General features: G+C 34.8%; 1 protein-coding gene across 8 annotated transcripts in view; it reads right to left on the minus strand.

Annotated features, from left to right (window-relative positions):
* The window catches only part of LOC147070500 (spermatogenesis-associated protein 20), a 202961-nt gene that overhangs the window by 157578 nt on the left and 22120 nt on the right, over window positions 1-23263 (minus strand). For 7 of the 8 annotated variants that reach the window (XM_085949534.1, XM_085949532.1, XM_085949533.1 and 4 more), the window contains exon 3: window positions 4324-4532. In XM_085949534.1, coding sequence (XP_085805660.1) covers window positions 4324-4532 — 209 coding nt within the window. Of the gene's footprint in view, window positions 1-3639; window positions 4533-23263 lie in introns of all 8 variants that reach the window. The other variant, XR_015070958.1, reaches the window with a different exon arrangement.

Consider the following 23263-nt stretch of genomic DNA (forward strand, 5'->3'; position numbering starts at 1 on the left):
TTCCATTTTTGTAGGCTACAAAAGCTGCCCCTACTTTGTTATCGATTAGACTGCCATCTGTGTAGATCTCCAATCCTGTGATGTGGTATTTTGTTTTAGTGTCTTCGTCGACTGTTCCTATGTGTTCTATATTTTCTAGATGTCTGTTACCAGGATGTGGAAGTTGTGTGTAGTGTATTTTGTTTTCGTATGTTCTGTCTGTAGGTAAGTGTCGGGGAAGTATGTGGCTTGTTTTAACTTGGTATATTCCTGTAAGTTCTTGTATTTTTATATCTATTGGCGCTATTCCTGCCAGGACTTGTGCTGACGTTAGCGATATTGTGCGATATCCCTTGCAAATTGATATTGCGAAAGGTCTTTGCGCGGAATTCAGTCTTTTTTGGATCGACTTTCTGTGAGTTGCTTTATTCCAGACCGATGCCGCGTAAGTTAAGGTTGGCTCCACAGCTCCATGATATATAATTTTTAAAACTTCAGGAGACGCCCCCCAAGTGGCTCTTGCTGTTTTTAAAAAGAATTTTCCCATTTGAGCTGCTTTCTTACATATGTAGTCGACGTGTTTCGCCCAATTGATGTGCCTGTCTAGTATTATGCCAAGAATTTTAAAGGAATCGACCAACTCTTTCGGTTTTCCTTTCCACTGGATTTCTGGTGTTCGTATTTTCCTTTTGTTGATAAACATTATATTTGTCTTAATATCTGAGAAGGTTAGTTTTACGTCTTCACCCCATGAGTTTACTTTTTGAAGCACGCTATTGGTTTTTACTTCCAGTTCGTCGGTGTCTTTTGCTGCTATCAATATTAACACATCGTCAGCAAAGGCTTGTATGTGTGTATTGTGGGGTAAGAGTATTGTTAATAGACTGTCTAAGGCGATATTCCATAGTGTTGGGCCACAAGTTGATCCTTGGATGCAACCTTGGGTTTGGTCTTGTTTTATTTCTTCGTCTGCATACTTTAGTTTTACTTCCCTATCTTGTAGATAACTGCAAAACAGTTTGTACAAGTTAGGCGGTGTTGACTTGATTGCAAGGGCGTTTTTTATGTGTGGCCACCATGCGTTATCAAATGCACCTTGAATGTCTAGGGAAATTGCTATGAGTGATTCTTTCAATTCGAGATGCGTTGAGATTATGTGTACGGCTTTGTTTAGTGCGTGTTCTGTTGATGTTTGAGGGGTAAAGCCAAACTGTTTAGTGCTCAATTTGTTGTTTTTTGTAAGATGCCAGTGCACTCTCTGAATTGCTAGTTTTTCTAGCACTTTTCCGAAAACGGGAAGGAGGCCGATAGGCCTGTACGATTTTGTGTCCATAGCATCTTTCCCAGGCTTAGAAACGGCCTTAATGATCGCTATTTTCCAGGATTTCGGGAAGTGAACGAGTGTCAGACATTTATTGTATAGTAGTAGAATTTCTTCAGGGAAGTTTTTTGCGAAATTTTGGCAGATATCTAATGTGAGGTTGTCGTGTCCAGGTGCCTTTTTTGGAGTCATATTCTGTAAGGCGGATAGGATCTCAGTAAGTGTGAATTGGATATCATCCTCTCTGCCCGGAATATGGTTGTCTGATGTGTGTCTCATGTAGTGTTGAATCGGTGTATCTGTTGTTGGATCATCGTATGGAAAGAATTTTTCCATTAGGGCTTTTGCAGAGTCTTTTGCGGATGAGTGCTTTACTCCCTCTGTAGTAAGTGTCGATTGAATATTGCTGGCATTAGTTTTTTTTGTTATTTTGTATAGCGAAGACCATGCTGTCATTGGCGTCTGAGATTCATAAAATAATTTAGCGCTTTTAATTTTTGCTTCCTCAATGGCTGTTTTGTATGCTTCTCTTTTGTCGATATAGTCAGTGAGCTTTTGTGGTCGCATGATGTCACTTGAGTTCTGTAATTTCCGTTTTGATCTGAGAGTTATTCTTTTCATTTTTGTTAATTCAGCGTTCCACCAGATTGGATTTTTCCTGATATCATGTTGCGTTTTTTGTGGGAGTATTTTATGGCATGCGATAGAGATTGCCGAGGTGACCGTTTCCACTGCAGTGTCGAGTTCAGGAGTTGTATGTATGTTTTCAAGGAACTGTTTATCTATGTTAAGCTCGGCCATGTTTTCCCTTGTCAATTCATTTATTTTTCTCCAGTCGGTTTTTTCATTTGTTATAAAAATGCGTGTTGAGTCGGTCATGGGTGAGAGTACGCTAATTGTATTGTTCCAAGTAAAGGTGATTGGGTTGTGGTCTGAGATGGGGTTGTGTTGGTCTTCTACTGTCCAGTTAGCAATTTTGTGTGTTGTGTTTGGTGAAGAGATAGTGATATCGATATGAGATTTTAAATGTTTCCCGTTCCGCCAGGTGCTGTAAGTTGGAACTGATCCTTCATTACATACGTGCCACCCAATGCTGGCTAGGCAACTGATGACCTCATAGCCTCTTTTGTCATTTTTCGGGCTCCCCCACCAGCTGCTTTTTGCATTGAAATCTCCTCCTATTATATATTCGCCTTTATCTTTTCCTAATTTTTCAATTTTTTGGAGTGTTACCAATGTTGAGGATGGTGGTGGTATATAAATTGATCCAATCGTTAGCTGCAAGGTTCCAGATTTCAAGTTTGCAAATGCATTGCACTGGTCAGATATGTCGCTTCTCCAAAGAAGGCGGAGGTTAGGATTGGAGATGATTATTACGGCTTTGCAGGGGTTTTCCGATGTTCCGTCGGCCTGATATATTGTTAGATTATTGGGAGATGTTACTCTGCCCGTATTTCCGACGTAAGGCTCTTGAAGAAGTAATATATCATAGTATTTGGCCTGAGCTATTATGTGATCCATTGCTGAGCGGCATCGCTGAAGATTTTGTTAAAGAAAAATAATTTTTTTGACTGCCTTATTCCTAGAAGTTTGATTTTTCTTTTGGTCTGATGTCCATTGGTCGACTGTTGCTATCTGGCTATGACCGATATTGGCGTGTACTAATTTTATTTTAGCAGCCATAATCAATTGAGTTGAGAGACTTTGTTAAATATGCTTCTTGTGCAGGGCATAGTTTTTCCCCTGTTTTGTGACTAGCGGGCTTCCCGTAGCGTGTACAAGTTGCACATATTGGTGTTTTATTAGACTCTGGACACTCGGTAGATATGTGACCCTGTGATGCACAGTGGGAACAGACTTGAGGCTCTTTACAAAATTTGCTCGGATGTCCATACATGCAACATTGTGTGCACAATGTTATACCAGTAAAGTCACGCACTCTGTGTGACGACCATTCAAAATAGCACCGACCTTGTTCTATTAATAGGTGCCTTACTGCTGGTTGGACATAAAATACTCGGTGACATGTAGGGCCTTCTCGAGGTCCTGCAAGATGACTGCGGATGGTTGTTTTTGTGAACACTTCGGCAGGTAATTGTATTTCGCGGATTGATTGATGAATGCCTTGTAGGAAGTCTACGTCCTCAACTTCCCGGGGTACATCATAAATGATTATACGTGATTTTGGCGATGTTGCCAACTGGTCACTCGCGAGTTAAAATAGTCCGTATCGAGTGGCTTCAAAAATAGGTATTATCGTATACGGTATGAAACGGGCGATATTAACTTGTCATCCCACACGGTTGTCGACCACACGACTCGCAAGTTCTAGCATCGACCTGCTGACCTCAAACCAGTCTCTGAGTTTAACGAGTCAGGACATTCTTCTTTACTTAGTCACCGAAAATCTTCTCTTAAATGATAAGATGCAGGAATTGATATCTCTCGGGATGCCGCATGATGTGGCCAAAGTATGCCATCTTTCTAGATGTGACTTATTTGATTATTTTTTCAGCCTTGTTCATCCTCGCCATTTGATATTTTGATATTTATGCAGCTGCGTCCATACATCCATGTATGAAAAGTGTCAAATTTTCTAAACGGTGTCTATATGAGTATTCATGCCTTCTTAGACTCAGCATGTTACTATTCTCGTTATGATTCCCAGGCTTCGGTCATCGTTACATAGTACTTTCTTTTGTAATGTTAAAGCTGCCCTGGCTTTCTTGACGTGGTATCATCTCACGTATCATCCAAACTGCAACCTATTTATATAATATCATTAGTTGCTGCCAAAAGTTGGTAAGTCTATAATTTAGGTATTTAGAGTTAACAACAGATAATGAGTCTATATTATAATTATATTGTATGCTAGAAAGAAAACAAGGTCATCCATAAAAACCCCACGATATAATGAAAAGCACCATCTCCAACGGTTTTCTATTTACTTCACACGCACAGGAACTAATTAAGTAATATCATTAACGCCGAAAAATAACTATAAGAAAAACTACTTAACATACCTTCTTTCAACCTCAGCACAACAGAAGCATCTCCGACAGAACTGGTGAAGTATCCATGTCCCTTCTCGTCCCAGAATAGCTCGTCCTGCTTGTCCTGGAGTTTATTGGCCCACACCAGCCACTCGCGGTTTAAGGAAGCCTCGTACAGGTCCAAAAGACCTTTGATTAGGAAGGCATAATCGTCCAAGAATCCTTTGATTGGAACAGATCTGAAAAACAAATAAATAACGTGTAATTAATATAACATCTAAAGAAGAAGGTGAATGATTACTCCAAAATATTAGTCAAGTCAAGATTGCAAAAAGGCACTGCACCACTCAGATCGCTGGGGACTTTTTTTTTTCAATAAAGAGGTTAAGGGCTACATTCCTACCAAATTTCAGCTCTCTGACTGGGAGGTCTACCACAACGTCCACAACCATATATTTTTGTAAAACTCGAATAGCCTATAATATGCATTCAGAGTTCTACTTTTTTGACAGTTGATCGGTAAGAGATTCACCAACCACATATAACACACATAACTTCTGACTGATACGTTTATTCTTTGAATTTTATAACAAAGAAATATTGCAACAAATTTAATTATAATGATTATTAATTTTGACTAGTCCTCTCTTTTCTATTTATAAGTTGAAATGTCATTTACGGGGGGGGTGGATTCTTATGCCTTGTAAATACATACGAATTGCGGCAGTTGCGCGCATCGCGTGAACAGATTATTTTTTCCCGCGCACACAGCGAACGACCAACGAGCGCGCGACGAACAATTTGAATTTTTAGCGCAAGGGACGAGCACTTCAATAATATAAATACCAGGAATCACGTCATATCACTCCATGCGCGCGGCGAGCTCGTTTCGCGAGAAAAAAAATATTTAACCCGCCCACACTGCAACAGCGAAATCCTTTGTGTTCGCGACAAATACCGACACCAAGTTTGCAAAACTCGTTCGGCGTGCATTCGGAGCACGCTGCCGCAGTGCATCGCAGGGGTGTATTTAAGAATATGAAAATTTATTTATTTTAACACTACAATAGGCCATAAGGCCAATTAAAGTAGTGTAGTAGTAATGAAACAATCACAAAACACCGAGACAGAAAATTACAATGTATTGTTACCATGGCCTCCATATCCTAAAGCGGACTTCTGGTCATGATATTTGGCGGGCCCCCTTACCTATTGCTAAGTTTAATGGCAAGTGAAGAGTTTTCTCAATTGTGTTAAAAGTAAGAGCCTTCAGTCTACTCGTATTTTTAGCGATTTTTTGTAGTTTTAATACATCTACCTACTTAAATTATGGAGTTGTCGAGTATCAACACAAAACAATCAAAAACTGCATCTTACAACCTCATTTTTAAAATGGTAATACCTACCCCCTCGTGAAATAACTCCGCAGGCGACTTTTTTACTATTAGAACAAACTTGTGATGTGTATTTATCTAGCTAGCATATCTGATCGACCCGCCACACCGGGCTCCCCTGAACCCGGGCCTTTAGGCTAGAGCTCTGTCAGCCTCCACGATTGTGAGCTATCCGGAAATCGAGCCCAGACCCCGCATACATTACGCATTGCTACGCTGAGTTTTTTTTTCACCACTGGTTATCCAATATCTAAGGGGGTAAAAATGGAGGCAACAAATGGTTACAATATTCCACAATATGTTATAATCTCAAGCAATATTTCGTTGGTACGAATCCGGCACAGCATTAATAATATAATATTTCATCGCAATCGACAAACGTGCAATGTCACACGTAACCACCTACCGGTGATAAACGAAAACGAGAAACAAGGTTTTATCAATAATTCAACAAAGAGGTGGCGATCATAACCGCACATGTCCAATCCCACGTCTGAATAAATGTCTCTATGGCCGGCCGAATCAGATCTATAAAGTCTAGATTTTTTTACCAATAAATGCACCATAACTTATAACTTATAACCGAGAAGTTTTCAATAAAATCAGAAAAAATATTATAAATATTGAAAATATACCAGACCATTTTATTATATACCTACCTACCAAAAATAAATTGTTTACTATCAAGTTATGATCAACCTATTGTATTTTTATTTGTCAGGTCGGTGTGATACTCTTCGTACTACCCTGGCATTATACTTTGAAGGCTGCTTATGCATGTGTAATTTATGTTTTGGAGTCAATGCATTTATGGGATTTATACTTAATTAATACAAACATCATTTATAACAGGGGTTCACAAAGTGTGTCCCGCGTAACTTTTTGATGTGCCCCGCGATATTAATGTTGGATAATATGTATTATTTTTTATTCAGAAAAGAAACGTCAAATGAATTTTAATATTTTTCAAGATCCCTTTTCAAGTAACCCGGACAATAATAGTTTTGCAAGAGAACGTGGAAGCAAAAGCATCTTATCGTGATAAGAATTGAATTGAATTCTACAAAGGACTTTCACTTGATGTAGGTATATACAAATATAGTTAAACATGCTCATCAAATGGCTTCTTTATTTGGAAATACCTATATTCGAGAAAAAACATTTTCTACAATGAGCATTAATAATGAAAATTCATAGACAACCATATCGCATATGTTTTGCGAATTCACACCACAAAATTTGAGCCTAGATTGCAGGATTGAGTTTCAAACAAACAATTTTATTGCATAAATCAGATGGTGAAAAAAAAATATAATTTTTTAGTATAGTTAGTTAAAAATATAAGTTGACACAATGTAATATTTTACACCCACGATGGCCGCGCGGCTTAAGCGATGGCCTTTGGCGTCGTGGGTTCCAGGTTCTAATCCTGTGTCTGGCATGTACACATATTGTTTTTCAATTTGTGTATGAGCCAGAGTATGGACCTAATAGATTGAGCAAATGGCTGACATCCATTTCTCGTAAAAAAAAAAAAACTGTTAATACAAACCTTCACTATGTGGAGCCCCATATGATCCTTTTAGGATCGGATATGGTTTTTTAAAAACAGAAAATATTTACAAAAGAAAGGGCGGCCCGCCAAATATTTTTATTTCAAAATTGTCCCTTTGACGAAAAAGTTTGTGAACCCCTGCAACAATGCAATGACCGCCATATTAAGTGTAGTGACGTCAGATTAATAATATTTCCGAAAAACTCATATTATTGGACAATTCCGGTTTTGATCGCCACCTCATACATTTCAGACGTCAAATTAATTCAATGCTCAGATTCGAAACTTGTAATCTCACCGCTGCAAGGTGAATATTTACCTAATAATTTACGCGAACAGCTGATATTTGCGAAGAGAGAAGCACGTTTCGGCCGCTTGCAGGGTCACTCCAATTCAAACCTTCAAACATTCAGCCTTAGATGATCAGAATATTATAATTTATCCATCGAGGACGCACTGAGTCAACCTGACTATTTTGCCAATTTGAACATTATTCGAAATTTGGGTTATTTCGCGGAAAAGACCTTGGAAATCAGTCAAAACATACATTCACAACGAGTGGTCCTACCTTTTCCGCCACGTCCGTTGCTGTCTACGAATGACCTGTCATTGTTGTTCTATAGAGTGCTCATACTGACGCATCTGTCGTGTTCACACAGAGAATGGATTGATTTGATTTGGATAGATGAGTTACATGAAAAATAATACACTAGCATTAACACACCTTCTACAATAATGTAATGCATAGATCAATACTACATATTTTTCGGAAATCGATATTACCGCCGGTTTTTGTGTGAAGGACTAGTCTGACTTTGACAACTGATGAATAACAGGAATGTTTAGTATTTATAAAAAACAACACTGATAATTAATATATTTGATTTGAGAAATTGTTATAATTCAATTTGAAACGAGAAAGGGCGAAGCAATATGTCAAGCAATCTGATTTTGACAGCTGAACAGTGGACCACTCGTTGCTTGTGCAAAAAGATATGCTTAGGCTTTATTAATCTACGGATGGCGGTGGTCAAAACCATTATTAATTACCACATTTGTCACAAATTAACATGAACTTTAAATATATAATATAATATGCAATCAAGATTCGTGTTTTATCTATAACGTCACCTTAAAACTACCGCTAATAGATCATTGTTGGGAAAATGAATTTTTAGTTTAGTAAAATGCATATTATGTATTTTTATATTTATTTTATTTTTTTTACATGTAACCATTCTAAATTCAAAACGTATTATTTTGATATCCACTCATTTTATATAGGTTTCAAAAAAAACAAAAGAACTCACAAATACTGTCACTTGCATACTATCCGCTAATTTTATAGAAGATTAAAAAAAACAAACAAACGAATACATATTCCATCTTATATTATTTTTATATGAAAATTTATATTCTCTAATGTCAGAAAGTGTCATTTTCTTTAAAACGTATTTTTGTTTATTGATTGCAATGAATTTAAAAACCTATCGAAACAATTTGATTGCCTTAAGGGGGGAAGTGCTCGTCGAAGGTCAAAATTGAGTTTTTATTGTATTTTCAAACCATGATCCTGGACACTCCTTAAACGTTGTAGATAATCTATTTATATAATTTTGAAGCCTTATTATCCTTTATAGTTATTTTAAACATTTGATGACTGCATGAAGTATTTTTGTTACATAAAATAGTATTCTTTTAAACCTCTCGCTCTAATGTTTTAGAATATAGTCATATTTCAGTACATAACTGTGCAGTGGTGTTAAGATTTTTTACATTTATTAATTTTTAAACGCATTTATAAAACCATTAGCATAATTTATTACGAGATAATTTTTGTAAAATATTCACGATAAAAAAATATATTGATAATCTCTGTGATCCCAAATTTGACAGTAGGGAGTAAAATTATGTTAACGCGCGTGTTTGAACATGTACCTAACTGAATTTTTTTTATTTTTTTTTAAACGGTACATGTTCAAACACGCGCGTCAATATCATTTGACTCCCTACTTCAATTATAGTTTGTCAATTTATGGCTACGGCCGTATGTTGTAGCTTAACCACTGGGGAATGACAAAAGAAATGGCGTATTTCAAAAAAACACTACCTTATTCTTAGGTCAATAATTATTATAAAGCAATCATTATTCATAAGATGTTTATCACACTTGAATAGTCAAAGACATAGCTTATAATAAATATCTTTAAAATCATCTTCAAATGTGTTAATCTTGCCGATTTTTTGAATAATAAAATGCCTAATTCTTGTCAAATTTGGGATCACAGAGATTATCAATATATTTTTTTATCGTGAATATTTTACAAAAATTATCTCGTAATAAATTATGCTAATGGTTTTATAAATGCGTTTAAAAATTAATAAATGTAAAAAATCTTAACAACATTGCACAGTTATGTACCGAAATATGACCATATTCTAAAACATTAGAGCGAGAGGTTTAAAAGAATACTATTTTATGTAACAAAAATACTTCATGCAGTCATCAAATGTTTAAAATAACTATAAAGGATAATAAGGCTTCAAAATTGTGTAAATAGATTATCTACAACGTTTAAGGAGTGTCCAGGATCATGGTTTGAAAATACAATAAAAACTCAATTTTGACCTTCGACGAGCATGTCCCCCCTTAAGAATTTTTTAAATGTATTTTCGCTATCTACTTATGATCAATTTTCGTGAAGTTTTCTTTCAAGTGTTGGATCAAGGAACTATTACTCTAAAACTTACAACAAAAATTGTATAATATATAATATATAGAGTGGGCAATGTTATTGGTTCAGCAGAATCTTTATAAGGTAATATATTTTTCATATTTCAATTGAAGTAGGTACCTACCTAATAACCTGATACAGTTTGTGCAAGTAGGTACATAATTAAAGTATTTACTTATAGGCGTGAAATGTGCACCCACAAAGGCGGTCGAATTTACAGGGCGGCAAAAATATTTTCCATTTTGTTTTAATTTGTTGTCAGGCAATGACATTATTAATGGACGACGCACTCAATACAGTAGCTAGCAAGTAAATTCGCATGTATAGGTAGACGTCACGCAATTTCCATTATGCGATATCACGCATCGGGAATTTATAGCAATATGACCTTTATTGTAATGGTGTTTGAGCAGTGTTTTTAATGTCAATGTTCATTTGAGCGAACCCGTTCGAACCGAACCATTCGGCAGACCCAACAAAAAGCATCAGGAATTTATAGCAATATCACCTTTATTGTAATGGCGTTAGAACAGATTATGCCATTCGGCAGACCCGACAATAAAGTGAGTGTCATTTTCTTTTCCAGATGATTCGTCCATATTAATGTCATTGTTGTCAGGTATCAATGTATATCGACTAAGCTAATTTAAGCTACAACCAACCCACGCTTATTTAAGTTTGCAAATACATTAAATTTCACAGTAGGTACCACAACACGCAGTGATATGTAGACCATGGCCCCCACAATGGGGAGGAGGCTGATAGGGCTCTAGCCTGGGAGCCCGGGATGTGGGGGGGACCCAGCGTGGCAGGTTGACCAGATAAGTGAGATAAACACACATCATAAATTAGCTTTGATAGTAAGTCGCCTGCGGCGCTATTATACTTCAAGGCCATTAAAATTTTAAATTATATGATTGTGCAATATATTTTTTCATTATTGTGGGTCGATACTTGACAACCCCATAACTAAAGCAGATGTATCAAAAATCGCTAATAATACAACTGTATAAGTACCTACCCTTAATTTGACCCAATACACTTAAAAACGTTAATGTAGTGTTTCTCACTGCCTTTAACCTTAGCGGCAGGTAGGGGGGCCGCCAAAGATCCTAGCCTGAGGGCCCGCTTTAGGGTGTGGGGGTCATGATATAGACATACTTACTTTTATTATACTATCTATTTCGATAAGTTTTTTTTTTAATTCGATTGTTTGTTCTTGTAAATTGAATGAAAGTAAAGAGAGGATTGGCACAGAGGCAGCCGAATTACTTGGGATAGGTCTGATTAATATTAAGTAAGTATAATATAATATTAAATTACATAAAAAAATATTTTATACAAGTATTCAAACAATTAAAAGTAGGTGAAGGCTTATACAAATGGCAATGTCAGTAATACAAAGATACAATGATTTTCAACACAATCTCTTGCGAAATTGAATATAATATCCGTAAACAAATCTATTGGTGGTCTAAGCGTAAACATGACCATCCTTGGACTGCAACTAGTTAAGTGTTACTGTTGTTAGCAGTCTATAAAAATATCGACACAAGGTGATTCCGTAATGTTAAACATTATTATATGCATTTCGCACGATTCTTACATATTCATATTTTACAGCGACCACAAGTCTTTATTTCCACATTGTAAAAAAATAACATTAGGTATATCTATATAACATATATCCAACATACTTCAAGAAATAATCGTAGAAGTATTCTTAAGGCTACATTTCAGTTGAGGCATGGTCTAAAAAGATCGTGGCTAGGCGATGCGCTGATTGTGCAAATGACCGTGCCGAACGAAATATAATTTGTCATAAAAATCCAACATGCGTCCATTTAATGCTATGTGTATTGTTATATTACTAATAATAATAGTATATTCATTGACATGTTTTCTTTTTTAAGTACATACGTAAAGTTTTTTAGTCATCTTTACACGATTTAAGAATATTTTAATCCGACGCCATGACAAAACAAATCGACGTGCGCACACTTCGACTGTCGCTCGCCGATTAGCGAGTCCAGGCGACGAGTGAGAAATTTTGTCGGACCTACTGTTAAAATTATTTGCCGTTTCACTGAAGTACGCTCTTAATCCCTTGCCGATGCAAATGAGTACCTAGGTTACAAGCAAACGGGCTTATCTCCATCACTTACAGTCATGGCCCCCACATCCTGAAACGGGCCCCCAGGCTATAATCTTTGGCGGACACCCCTACCTATCGCTAGGGTAAATTCGAGGTATAATTATTTAGCGATTTATGTAGTTTTGAAAACATCTACTTGAATTATGTAGTTGTCGAGTATTGACACACAATAATTAAAAATTGTATCGCATAATTAGATATTTTAAAATATTAATATAGTAAAATAGCGCAGCAGGCGACTTTTTTACCATTAGAGCAAAAATTTGATGTGCGCTTATCTCACTTATTTGGTCCATCCATCACGCCGGGCCCCTCCTAAGCCCGAGCCCCCAGGCCAGAGCCCTGTCAATCCCCCTTGTGGGGGCCATGCTTACAGTACTTCGGTACACATTGATTATATTAACATAAAAATAATGACGCGTTTCTAGGTACATTATATGTTATATTAATAAAGTACACTAAATACACCATTGTTTAAATTAAAAATAATAAAATAATTTGGTCTAAAATGAACATTTTAAAGAGTGACTGCTGTGTATTTCAAAAATGGAGAGAATTTCATTTGCTACTTACTACTCAAATATACTTACATTGTAACTAAATAATTGTACAGTGTGTTAAAATAATGATTTGTGTACTAAACCCAAACCCATCGCAGTTTCGTATCGTTCGTCTGGTATAAATATTCACTGAAATGCTCAAAGCATATAATTTTACACAAAAGTTTCAGAAAGCTTACATGAATACCAGTGGCGAAGGGTGGAGGTAGGCTGTTAAGATCCGCCATAAATAGTGCACATTAAACTTTTTCAGACATACATATTTGTTTTCATTGAAATAAGACTACAATTTACAGATAGTGTAGGTTAGATTTTAAAATTCAATTAAACCCTGAGAAACCAAGCCATAATAGATATTAGTCAAAAAATACAATATGTCTATCTATAAAATATCTAAAATTATGCAATTAAATCATACATAACTTTGAGTATTTTATAGATAGAATAATATTTTTTATTTATTATAGTTTGGTTTACGCAGGGCTTAATGAATCAAAAAAATGAACCAAAAATATGTGTAATATGTAGTTTTAATCCAACGAAAACAAATAACTATGAATGAAAAATTGTACACAATTTTGTCGTATTGCCCAAATTAGACTAAATCTATTATGGTTTCGTTTAGGCAGGGTTTAATTGATTTTTAAAAACTAACTAACACCATCTGTAAATTGAAGTCTTAGTTCAATAAAAACAAATACATATGACTAACAAAGTTTAGTGTGCACTATTTATAGCGAATCTTAACAGCCTACCTCCACCCTTCGCCACTGATGAATACTAAATAAGTCGTTAAAAAATCTAAGCTCTTTATGCAAAATATAACGTTAGTGGTAACTTGGTAAATACTTTTAGTTAATTTCGTCGGAAAATATGGTTAAATGTGTTGGTAGGCACACTGAGAAGCAATATGGTGGTATAACGTTTCATAGGTAGGTACAATAGAATCGAGGTTTTACTGTGGATAGAAAACGCTTGAAAAAACAACATAATATAGCTGAACAAAACCATCTTTCTTTAGTATTATAACTCTGAGGTTATAATACTAGTGTAAGGTGTTAATGATTAGAGAGAAACATTTTTTTTAATTCCACAGTTTTACTCAAAGCAAAAAAGTTCGTTTCTAATCATAATAATGAAGTTCTACCATGCCGACAGTTCAATCAATGGTTTACCGTAGAACGACACTGGAAATAATTACAAGATAAAAAGAACTTTTTATAAACGTTTTTAAATTTTCTGTTGAATCATATAAACTTGACTTGACTAGCTTAAACGATTAAAAAAATTTGTACTTGATAGAAATAATAGTGAAATGTCATTTTGACATTTCATATTGATTTCCATAGTAACGCACGTATATATTAATAATTTAGTTCCTAGGACCCAGACCCCTAGCAACCAGTAATAGTGGATTGGATTACGGATTTCTTCGGAAATAACTTTCCATACAAAACAGAATTAACTGAAAATGAATTCAATTCTACTTAAAGATGGCTAAAAGTATTAAAAAAATGCATTGGCACCGTGTTCTGATATATTCTAAAAGTTTCAAATGTCTAGCTAGTCGGGAAGTTAGTAAAACATCGAATGCAAGATTAGTACTGGATAAACAACCACCGGACAAATAATGATACGACCTAATAAAAACGTTGTAAAAATACATAGGATTACAATATAACGATGAGGAAGTATCTCAATAGTAATTTAATATTAAATTAGTATTTACTGAGTGACGATAATAATAAATGTATTATCTAACTAGTAGGTAGGTACTCGTAACATGTGGGTGTCGCGTGTAATCGCGTAACTTGTGCAATTACGAGCGGAATGAAGGTTAAATCTATGCAGCACAAATCTGTGTAAATTGAAGATGAAAGCTAAGGCTAAAATAACAGCGAATGTATTTTAACATAAGTACCTACTAGTGAGAATTCACTGAGCTTGCGATACTATTAGCAATCATTACAAATAGATACCACGAGTGTATATTATAATAATAATATGTATCAGTGGCGAAGGGTGGAGGTAGGCTGTTAAGATCAGCCATAAATAGCGCACACTAACTTTGTCAGTCATACGTATTTGTTTTCATTGAAATGAAGCTACAATAATTATTATTTACAGATGGTGTTGGTTAGTTTTTAAAATTAAATTAAAAATTAAACTCTGCTAAAACCAAGCCATAATAAATAATATTCAAAAAATACTCGTCTATCTATAAAATATTGCAATATTTTATTGCGGATATTTTATAGATATAATAATATTTGTTATAATATTATTATAGTTTGGTTTAGATTTTTTGCTGTTTGTTGTTTAGTTTTTGCTTATAAACAAATAAGCATGAATGAAAAAGTGTGCACAATATTATCGTATCGCTCAAAGTATACCAAAACTATTATAGTTTGGTTTAGGCAGGGTTTAATTTATTTTTAAAAACACATCTATAAATTGTAGTCTTAGTTCAATAAAAACGAATACGTATGACTAACAAAGTTTAATGTGCGCTATTTATGGCGGATCTTAACAGCCTACCTCCACCCTTCGCTACTGATATTTGTATGCTAAGGCCGAGATGCATATTATGCACTATTCACAAAACGCTAAATAACAGTTATTCTAGTAGGATACACGACTAAAACACGAAAGACTAGCAGAAAATGTCTTATTACGTATTATATATTTCACACTATCAACACTAGATTGGTTATATAAATAAACCAAACACGCTTCCGACAAAGATCTTAATAATATATTAACTTCATTTTCATATAAATAAAAAAATACGAATGAGAAGGCACTGTAGGTATAATGTATCCTTATGTGCCCATTTATTCAATTAACCACTGATAAAGCAACGATTAAATTATTGAAGTCATATTATTTACTATTAATTTCCAATTAACTTTCGCAACTGTCAATAATTATGACCTACATATGGGTGGTTCACAATAATTATGGACCAATTTATTGCCGACTCAAGTAGAAAGCTGATACATTCACAACGACTGGGCTTACTTTTCCCCCAACTCTCATTGTTGTCTAATGCCGGGTCCACACCGAAAACAAGTCGCGCGACAACTCGTTAAATTTTACGATAAGCATGATAATTATCGTAAAATTTCTTAAGCAATTATGATAATTATCGTAAAATTTAACGAGTTGTCGCGCGACTTGTTGCCGGTGTGGCCGCACTTTAAGGATGACCTGTCATTGCCTGTCATTTTTCTACAGAGTGCTCATACTGATGCATCTGTCGTGTTCACACAGGGAATGGTTTGATTTGGGTATATGAGTTACATGCATTGATATACTACTAGATGAGCAGTTCCCATACAAGTGTCATTTTAAAAATGTACCACAAAAGATATTACGAATATCGTCTTATAATATTTCCTTGTAGGTATAATGCGTTAAGACCGTTAACATGGATTCCCGAATTTCACCCGTATTGCCCTGGCTGTAAAACTAAATTTGCGTTCTTGGAATAGTGAACCTAAGGGTGTTGCAATGCAAAACAGACAGAGCAAGTCGTCATGCGCTGACTATTAGTTAGAGTAAGATGCAAGCTAGATCGGGCTTACTCAGTAAGTTTTAACAAAGGCCGAGTCGCTGAAAATCGGGCGTCATTTTAAGAAGCATATGATTCATCCAGTAGTATATCAATGGTTACATGTTAAATAATACACTAGCATTAACACATCTTCTACAAATGTAATGCATAGATCAATGCTATATATTTTTTGAAAATCGATATTACCACCGGTTTTTGTGTGAAGGACTAGTCTGACTTTGACAGCTGATGAATAACAGGAATGTATATTATTTATAAATAACACTGATAGTTAATAATATATTTGATTTGAGATTTTTTTATAATTCAATTTGAAACGAGAAAGGGCGAAATGTCAAGCAATCTGGGATCTGATTTTGACAGCTGAACAGTGGACCACTCGTTGCTTGTCCAAAAAGTTATGCTCAGCCTTTATTAATCTAAAGATGGCTCTGACCAAGTCCAATTTTCATAAAATTCGTTTCGTGACGAGATAAAACAGATTTCTATATTGTGTGTTAATATAACAATAGTAGCTCTAAAATTGTCCGCAGAAATGGCAATACTAGTATTGATAAGACATCAAATTGAATGTGAATCGTGTCCATTTTGACAGTTCCTTCGACAATATAAAGAGGTATTTTCTAACATTAATTCGCTAATAATAATAAAGCCTAAATAAACTTTATGTTTCGATTATTTATTTATTGATCCATGTACTATCAAAATATGGTAAGTGGGTATACCTCAGTGAAAACATTCCTGAATGGAATTTTAACTTTAGGTCCAATTATTTCACGATCCATTTTGATGGATTTGATCCATAATTATTGTGAACCACCCATATATCTACATGTATGGCCGTCGTATCGAAAGAAAACGTATCGATGCTTGCAACTATTGGTATCAATAATGATGCTTTTCCGCGAGGGATTTATTTCTAAAAAAAACTCGGAATCAGTATACCTAGCCATCGAAATGATATAACGTAACTGGACATTATAATATGCATATCGGCCTTACTGTACCACAGTGGCGAAGGGTGACTTTTGGAAAGAGGTAGGCTGTGGAGAAAGCACACTTGTTAGATATATTAAATAAGAAGATAATCCGAAATTACTACTGATGAAGAGGTACACAGAAATCGATGAAAGTTCAAAAGCTCACTGATGGAATTAAATTAAACAATTAATTTGAATTATGTAAATATATTGTCATGTTTGAAAAAATCCGTTGTTTATCTATTCCATAACAATTTATAATTTAATCCGTAAAACTAGATATTTTAAAATAAGTACTTCTATATTTAAAACAAAGACTTATGTAGATACAATATCCGATTTCAACTGACATAAGTGACTGAATAAATTGTCTTAGTCTATGAATGAACTAAATGATAAATAAAAATCACGAGATAAATTATTTTATATTTTTAACAACGATCAATATTTATATGCATGTGATTGAATCCCATAGAAATTATTTTTTTAAATTATCTTATTAACTATTTTGAATAAATGTGCACTTACGTAATATGTAAGCGCTCCGTAAATAGCTTAGCGATTTGTATGGGCCAAACCAGACGTCTTGAAAATATGAGAAAAAAACTTCATATAAAAAAAATTCGATTCACGCGAACATAATCCAAACAATATGCGAAGCGAAGCGAGATGTCGCTTATTTTTTTAAGCTTTCGAGGCATACCATAAATGGTGCTTATTGAAATACGGGAAAAGATCGTAAAATTATTATGACATTTATACTATAAATGTCGTTGGGCATATTAATTATATTATTATGTGATTATATTAGTTAATGTCAATATAAAATTTAAAAATATTTTTCTTAAGAATGTAGGCTTTAGTAATTAAATAATCGCCTAGTATACATGGAGTCTTCGCCACTGCAGTGTACCTATTGTAAAATAACAATGAAGTCGGCAAATGATTATAAAAATAACCAAATAATCTACAGTCGAAATATACCAATAAACAATGCGTGGAAAATAGTATATTTACATCAATTACATACACATGCACGACGTGTGAAACGTCCATGACTGCTTTACAAACATTCAAAATTATAATATCACACCGCTAATCCAGCCAACTTAAATAATTGCTTAAATTAATAGAGAAATCCGTGCAAATTTATTTTACGATTCGACAATTTGCTTACGTTGACTTCAAAATGCATTAGTAATCAACCGTTATGCGATTCCAAAATTCGAATTAAAATTTATCTATTTTACATACTTTTTTTGAATTTTTAATAACCATGTTCCTTGCTTTTTCGTACAAGGTGGTTGTTAGTAATTTTGGACAATCACAAACACCCAGGCTTTGAGAAAAACACATAAATATTGTGTCCTCACCGGGTCGAATCCAGAACTCTCGGGCGGAAGGCCAGTGCCTTATCCACTGCACCACGAGAGCCGCCTATTTTGCATACATTATAATGAACATGCAAATTACAAATTCAAAGCATTGACATGACATAAAAAACAAGTGTTCACAATACTGGGTAATATGAGTTTAAAAACTCAAAACAAAATTTATTATAGTACCTACCTACACTTTAAAAAAAATCCATAAAAATAATTGGATGCCACACTTTCGCATCTCTTTTATACACAAGACTACTATCGGCGGCTATCAAGGATAATTTTTCATATTTTTATATGGAGGTATTATAATTTTTACAATAAGTTATGTAGGTGTAATTGTTACAATTGGTGCAATGATTTAACAGCACCTCTCTTGGCTGTGCTAACTTTAACACAGTTTTGACTGTTTAGACGGTTAGGTTATTGTAACAATTATAATACCTCAATACAAACATATAATAAACTACCCTCGATAGCCGCCGATAGTGGCCGATAGCAGTATTGTGTATAGAATAGATGCATTGGGCATATTTATACTCAGTCCTGTCCTACATTTGGGCATTTTTTCGTTCGCTTGAACGCATCGCAGTGCATGCATAGTCTGCGCATTGCCTGCCTCAAACCGATTTAAAATGTTTGTTTTTCGTGATGAAAGTGCTAGAGTACGTAGTTCCATCACCGATGTTACCGACCGAACAATTCCACGATAATAAGTAGGTATACTATACTATAATTTTACGCCAAATGCGCCAAAAATACTATAGGTATTTATTAATGATACAAAACGAGAAATGTTCCGAATTAATTAATGTAAAGATTATTTATTAGAAATATTTTCGCGCATGTATCTACCGGCGGCTGAATTTTAACAAAACTTGAACATTTGTACCAAAACATTTTAATCAGTCATAAACTTTCAAACAATTTGTATACAATATTCATTTGTTCACCCACATATCTTGATCTGGACTACGTATAACAATATATATTTTCGACTTGATTTATCTATCTGCCTGTCAATCTCTCTTACGCAAGCACGCACGCGTCTTTCCTGCGCGATCGCATAGATAGAACACCCACGTTTCAACCCTTTCATGTGCGCTGCTTAGTCATGTATATAATGCATTTTACTTACACGCATTAGTATTAAAATCGATGCGTTATTTAGCTATGAATATTGTTACCATGGCCCCCACATCCTGAACCGGGCCCCCATGCAAGGATATTTGGCGGGCCCCCCTACCTATCTATAAGGATAAAGGCAGTGTGATGCTCTACAGTAAAGTTTTCCAAATGGTGTACGCGGTAAAATTAAGGTGTATATTTAGTGTTTTGTGTTGTATATTTTAATACATCTATTTGAATTAAGGAGTTGTCGAGTGTCGATACACAATTAAAATTTTTATCGTACAACCATATAATTTTAAGTAATAACATTATTTAAGGAAAATAGCGCCGCAGGCGACTTTTTTACTATTAAAGCAAATTTGTGTTGTGTGTTTATCTCACTTATCTGGTCGACTGGCCTCGCCGGGCCCCTCCTGAGCCCGGGCCCCCAGGCTAGAGCCCTGCCAGCCCCCCCTTGTGGAGGCCATGATTGTTACCATATATTGCTCTGCTTGTGTTAGAAAAATACTATGATTATTAGCTGAATGGTATTATTGACCCCATCGACAAAGTTGCAATTTTAAAATTTAGTAACAATGTGATAGCTTTGAATAATGCTAGAAACGTTGACGATTACTGTATTAATACAACAGATGTTGCATATAAATAATATGATTTCAGACAACGCCGAAATGTTCCATTTTGTTGACACGCGAGGTATTTAGACCCACTATGTAAATTTTTAATTTATTAACACTTACGTTTAATATAATTTGTATTTAAATATATATATACAATACATAATTACATATAATGTTTGTAATTCGAGATATAAAATTATATATACATCAGGTACTACAATCAGCGTTGCCAATTTAGCGTTTTTTTGCTAGAATTTTTCGATAGGCATTTGCAAAAAAACGCATCTGGCTTGTGGCGTCTTTATTAGCGTTTTTTGATGCCTCCAACAGCTTTAAATGTGTTGAAATAACGCTAGATATTTAGTTTATTTAATTTCATGCACATCAAATTTCTGACTGTCGGATACTTAATGCAGGTAGAATATGTATAAGTTTTATAACTTTGCACTTTTTTGCACTCTTTACTAATACTGATTTCCTTCTTTGGCTGATTACCTCGCATAAAATTAGATCAAAATGATGTTCTCTTGTATTATTATATGTAGTAGAAAATAAATAGATAGATAAAATATTAAAAAAAAAAATTTAGAATATATTACATAATTTTCATCCAAGAGCCAGAGCGCAAAGTTATGAAGCATTATACTATAGGTCGGTACCTATTTTAGTGATAAAACACGATGAAACAATTTGTAATGCATTATTTTAATGTTTTTGTATATTATTCCGAATCTTCGCGTATATAAAATAAAAATTTAGCAATTAGTCATCTAAAAGGTATGGTCTTTAATTCTCTATGACTGTCCCATAAAAAAAGCTCTTGTCTTCAAACATGAAACGAAATTTAAACGCCGTTGACACAAATTTGTTAAAATGTGTGGTTTTTACACAAATGTTAGTTACGATTACTAGTTTCTTACGTTTAGTTCTTGACAAACTAAACAGTGTCTCACATTTTTCCTTGGAAGGAAAATTTCTGATACCACTGCAGATTAATCTCCGAAAGACCTTTAAAAATTCTTGTATTTCTTCGATTTTTCTTCCGTTACTACTGAGAGGGTTTTGTTTTTCTCGGCAAAAAGCGCAATTTGCGATATTTTATTTCGTTTGTTCCAGCCAAATAGCTTATTTTACCCTGCCTGACATATTATCATTGTTGTCGACAAGAATTGGCAACACTGCTGGCAGGACTATAAACTATACCCTTTCTAAGTCACTCGGGCCAATTAAATAGAGGTGCAAACAAAATTATGTTGCATGACCTTCACAATTTTTTGGATTTACGCCAAACGATGTTGCAAGTGCAACGGAAAAACAAAATAGCAAATAGTAATGAAAAAAAAATCTGAACCAAATTACAACAGGTAGGTACATAAATGCATACAAAAATATTACAGCAAGACTATTTCCACAGTATGAAGGAGCCTCATGAAATTGCAGTATTACAACACTTTTTTGCCATTTCTGGAAAGTTTCCGTACGTGTTTGCGTCATCGTTTATTAATTGACTTTTTTACGAATGACATTATTAATTATTTGTGATTGTTCATCAAAGGACAACTTGATAAAGTTTAAACGAACATTGTCAGTTAGCAAAATCTGCCGAAATCGCTAGAACAACAATGAGGTCACCTGACGCGTATCGTGCTACTTCATGGACCGCACTAGTCAGTGAACGGCGTTTTTTCTATTTTTTGCAGGCCTACACATTTTCAACTCACGTCAAAATCGCGTGTTCTTTGTTTTTAGTGGTTTTCTCTCTGGTTTGTATTAAATTAGTATCTATGGATGCAATATCGCATGTAATTTTAACATACGCACACGTAGAAACTGTTAAATTTAATTAAAATTACCATGAATAAGGAATAATAATTCAAAATACTAATACATTAGAGTTGACACTCTCCATCATTGAATTTATGGAGATAGTAATCATTCAAAATACTTTGCGGAACCATATACTTAATTTGTCGCTGTAACAGCATGTGACAGCACGTAACGTGATCATAATGTAATCAGAGCATTGCCCTCATGCCAATAAGGCTAGGGAAGTCATATAAGTTTCGATACTTTCTTTCGGTGCAGATACCGATATTTTGCGTATTTTTTCAGAAAAAATCCCTCGCAAACAAGCATTATTTGATTCCGATATCGATACGTTTCCATCTGATATAACAATTTTCTTTATTAGGCCAATGAACGTTATGCATCCGAGAGTTGGTTCGTCGTAAACCAAATGCGTGGCGAATTGACTTTAAGAGCGAGATGGCGCCCAGATGGGTGCCGTTACAAAAAGGGGGTGTTAATTCTCACATATTCTGCTTATCCGGTGTAATCCACGAACAACCACGATTCAATTCCATATTGAGAAGTTATTTGACGATATACCTATATATTGCCTGATCATTTCCGTGTCCGGAAACTTGTACGTTTGCAATTCGCTGGACCAGACTTCACCGTGAAATGTTGTATCGGAAATAATTATAATATGGACGTATATTAAAGACCGTTCAACTTATTTGGGTCGTATAGTACTGAGATAAAATCCAAGTCTAAAATAATCACGGCTCTTGTCGGTTTACACTTTATAGGAAGCCAGCAGCAAACAAGTTTTGAAAATAGCCGATATACTGGATTATTTGTTAGGTTAGGTGAGGTTTCCATTCTTGAATTCATGAATGTTTCCAAAATCAGCTATGAAAATTGAGTGAACGTTCATATTGAATCTAATAAAATTAGAGACCATGGGCCTTATATTATAACTTGCGAGTTGAAGTCGCCCGGTCGACATGACGTCATATGACATCATTATGACGTACTACCGGAGTGATAATAGCATTCGAGAAATTAACGCTACTCAAATACTACAAATATAGTAGGT

The sequence above is a fragment of the Rhyacophila brunnea genome, unplaced genomic scaffold (assembly GCF_057557595.1).
Source record: "Rhyacophila brunnea isolate RB1 unplaced genomic scaffold, BYU_Rbru_1.0 scaffold_22, whole genome shotgun sequence".
In the NCBI taxonomy this organism is placed as follows: Eukaryota; Metazoa; Arthropoda; class Insecta; order Trichoptera; family Rhyacophilidae; genus Rhyacophila; species Rhyacophila brunnea.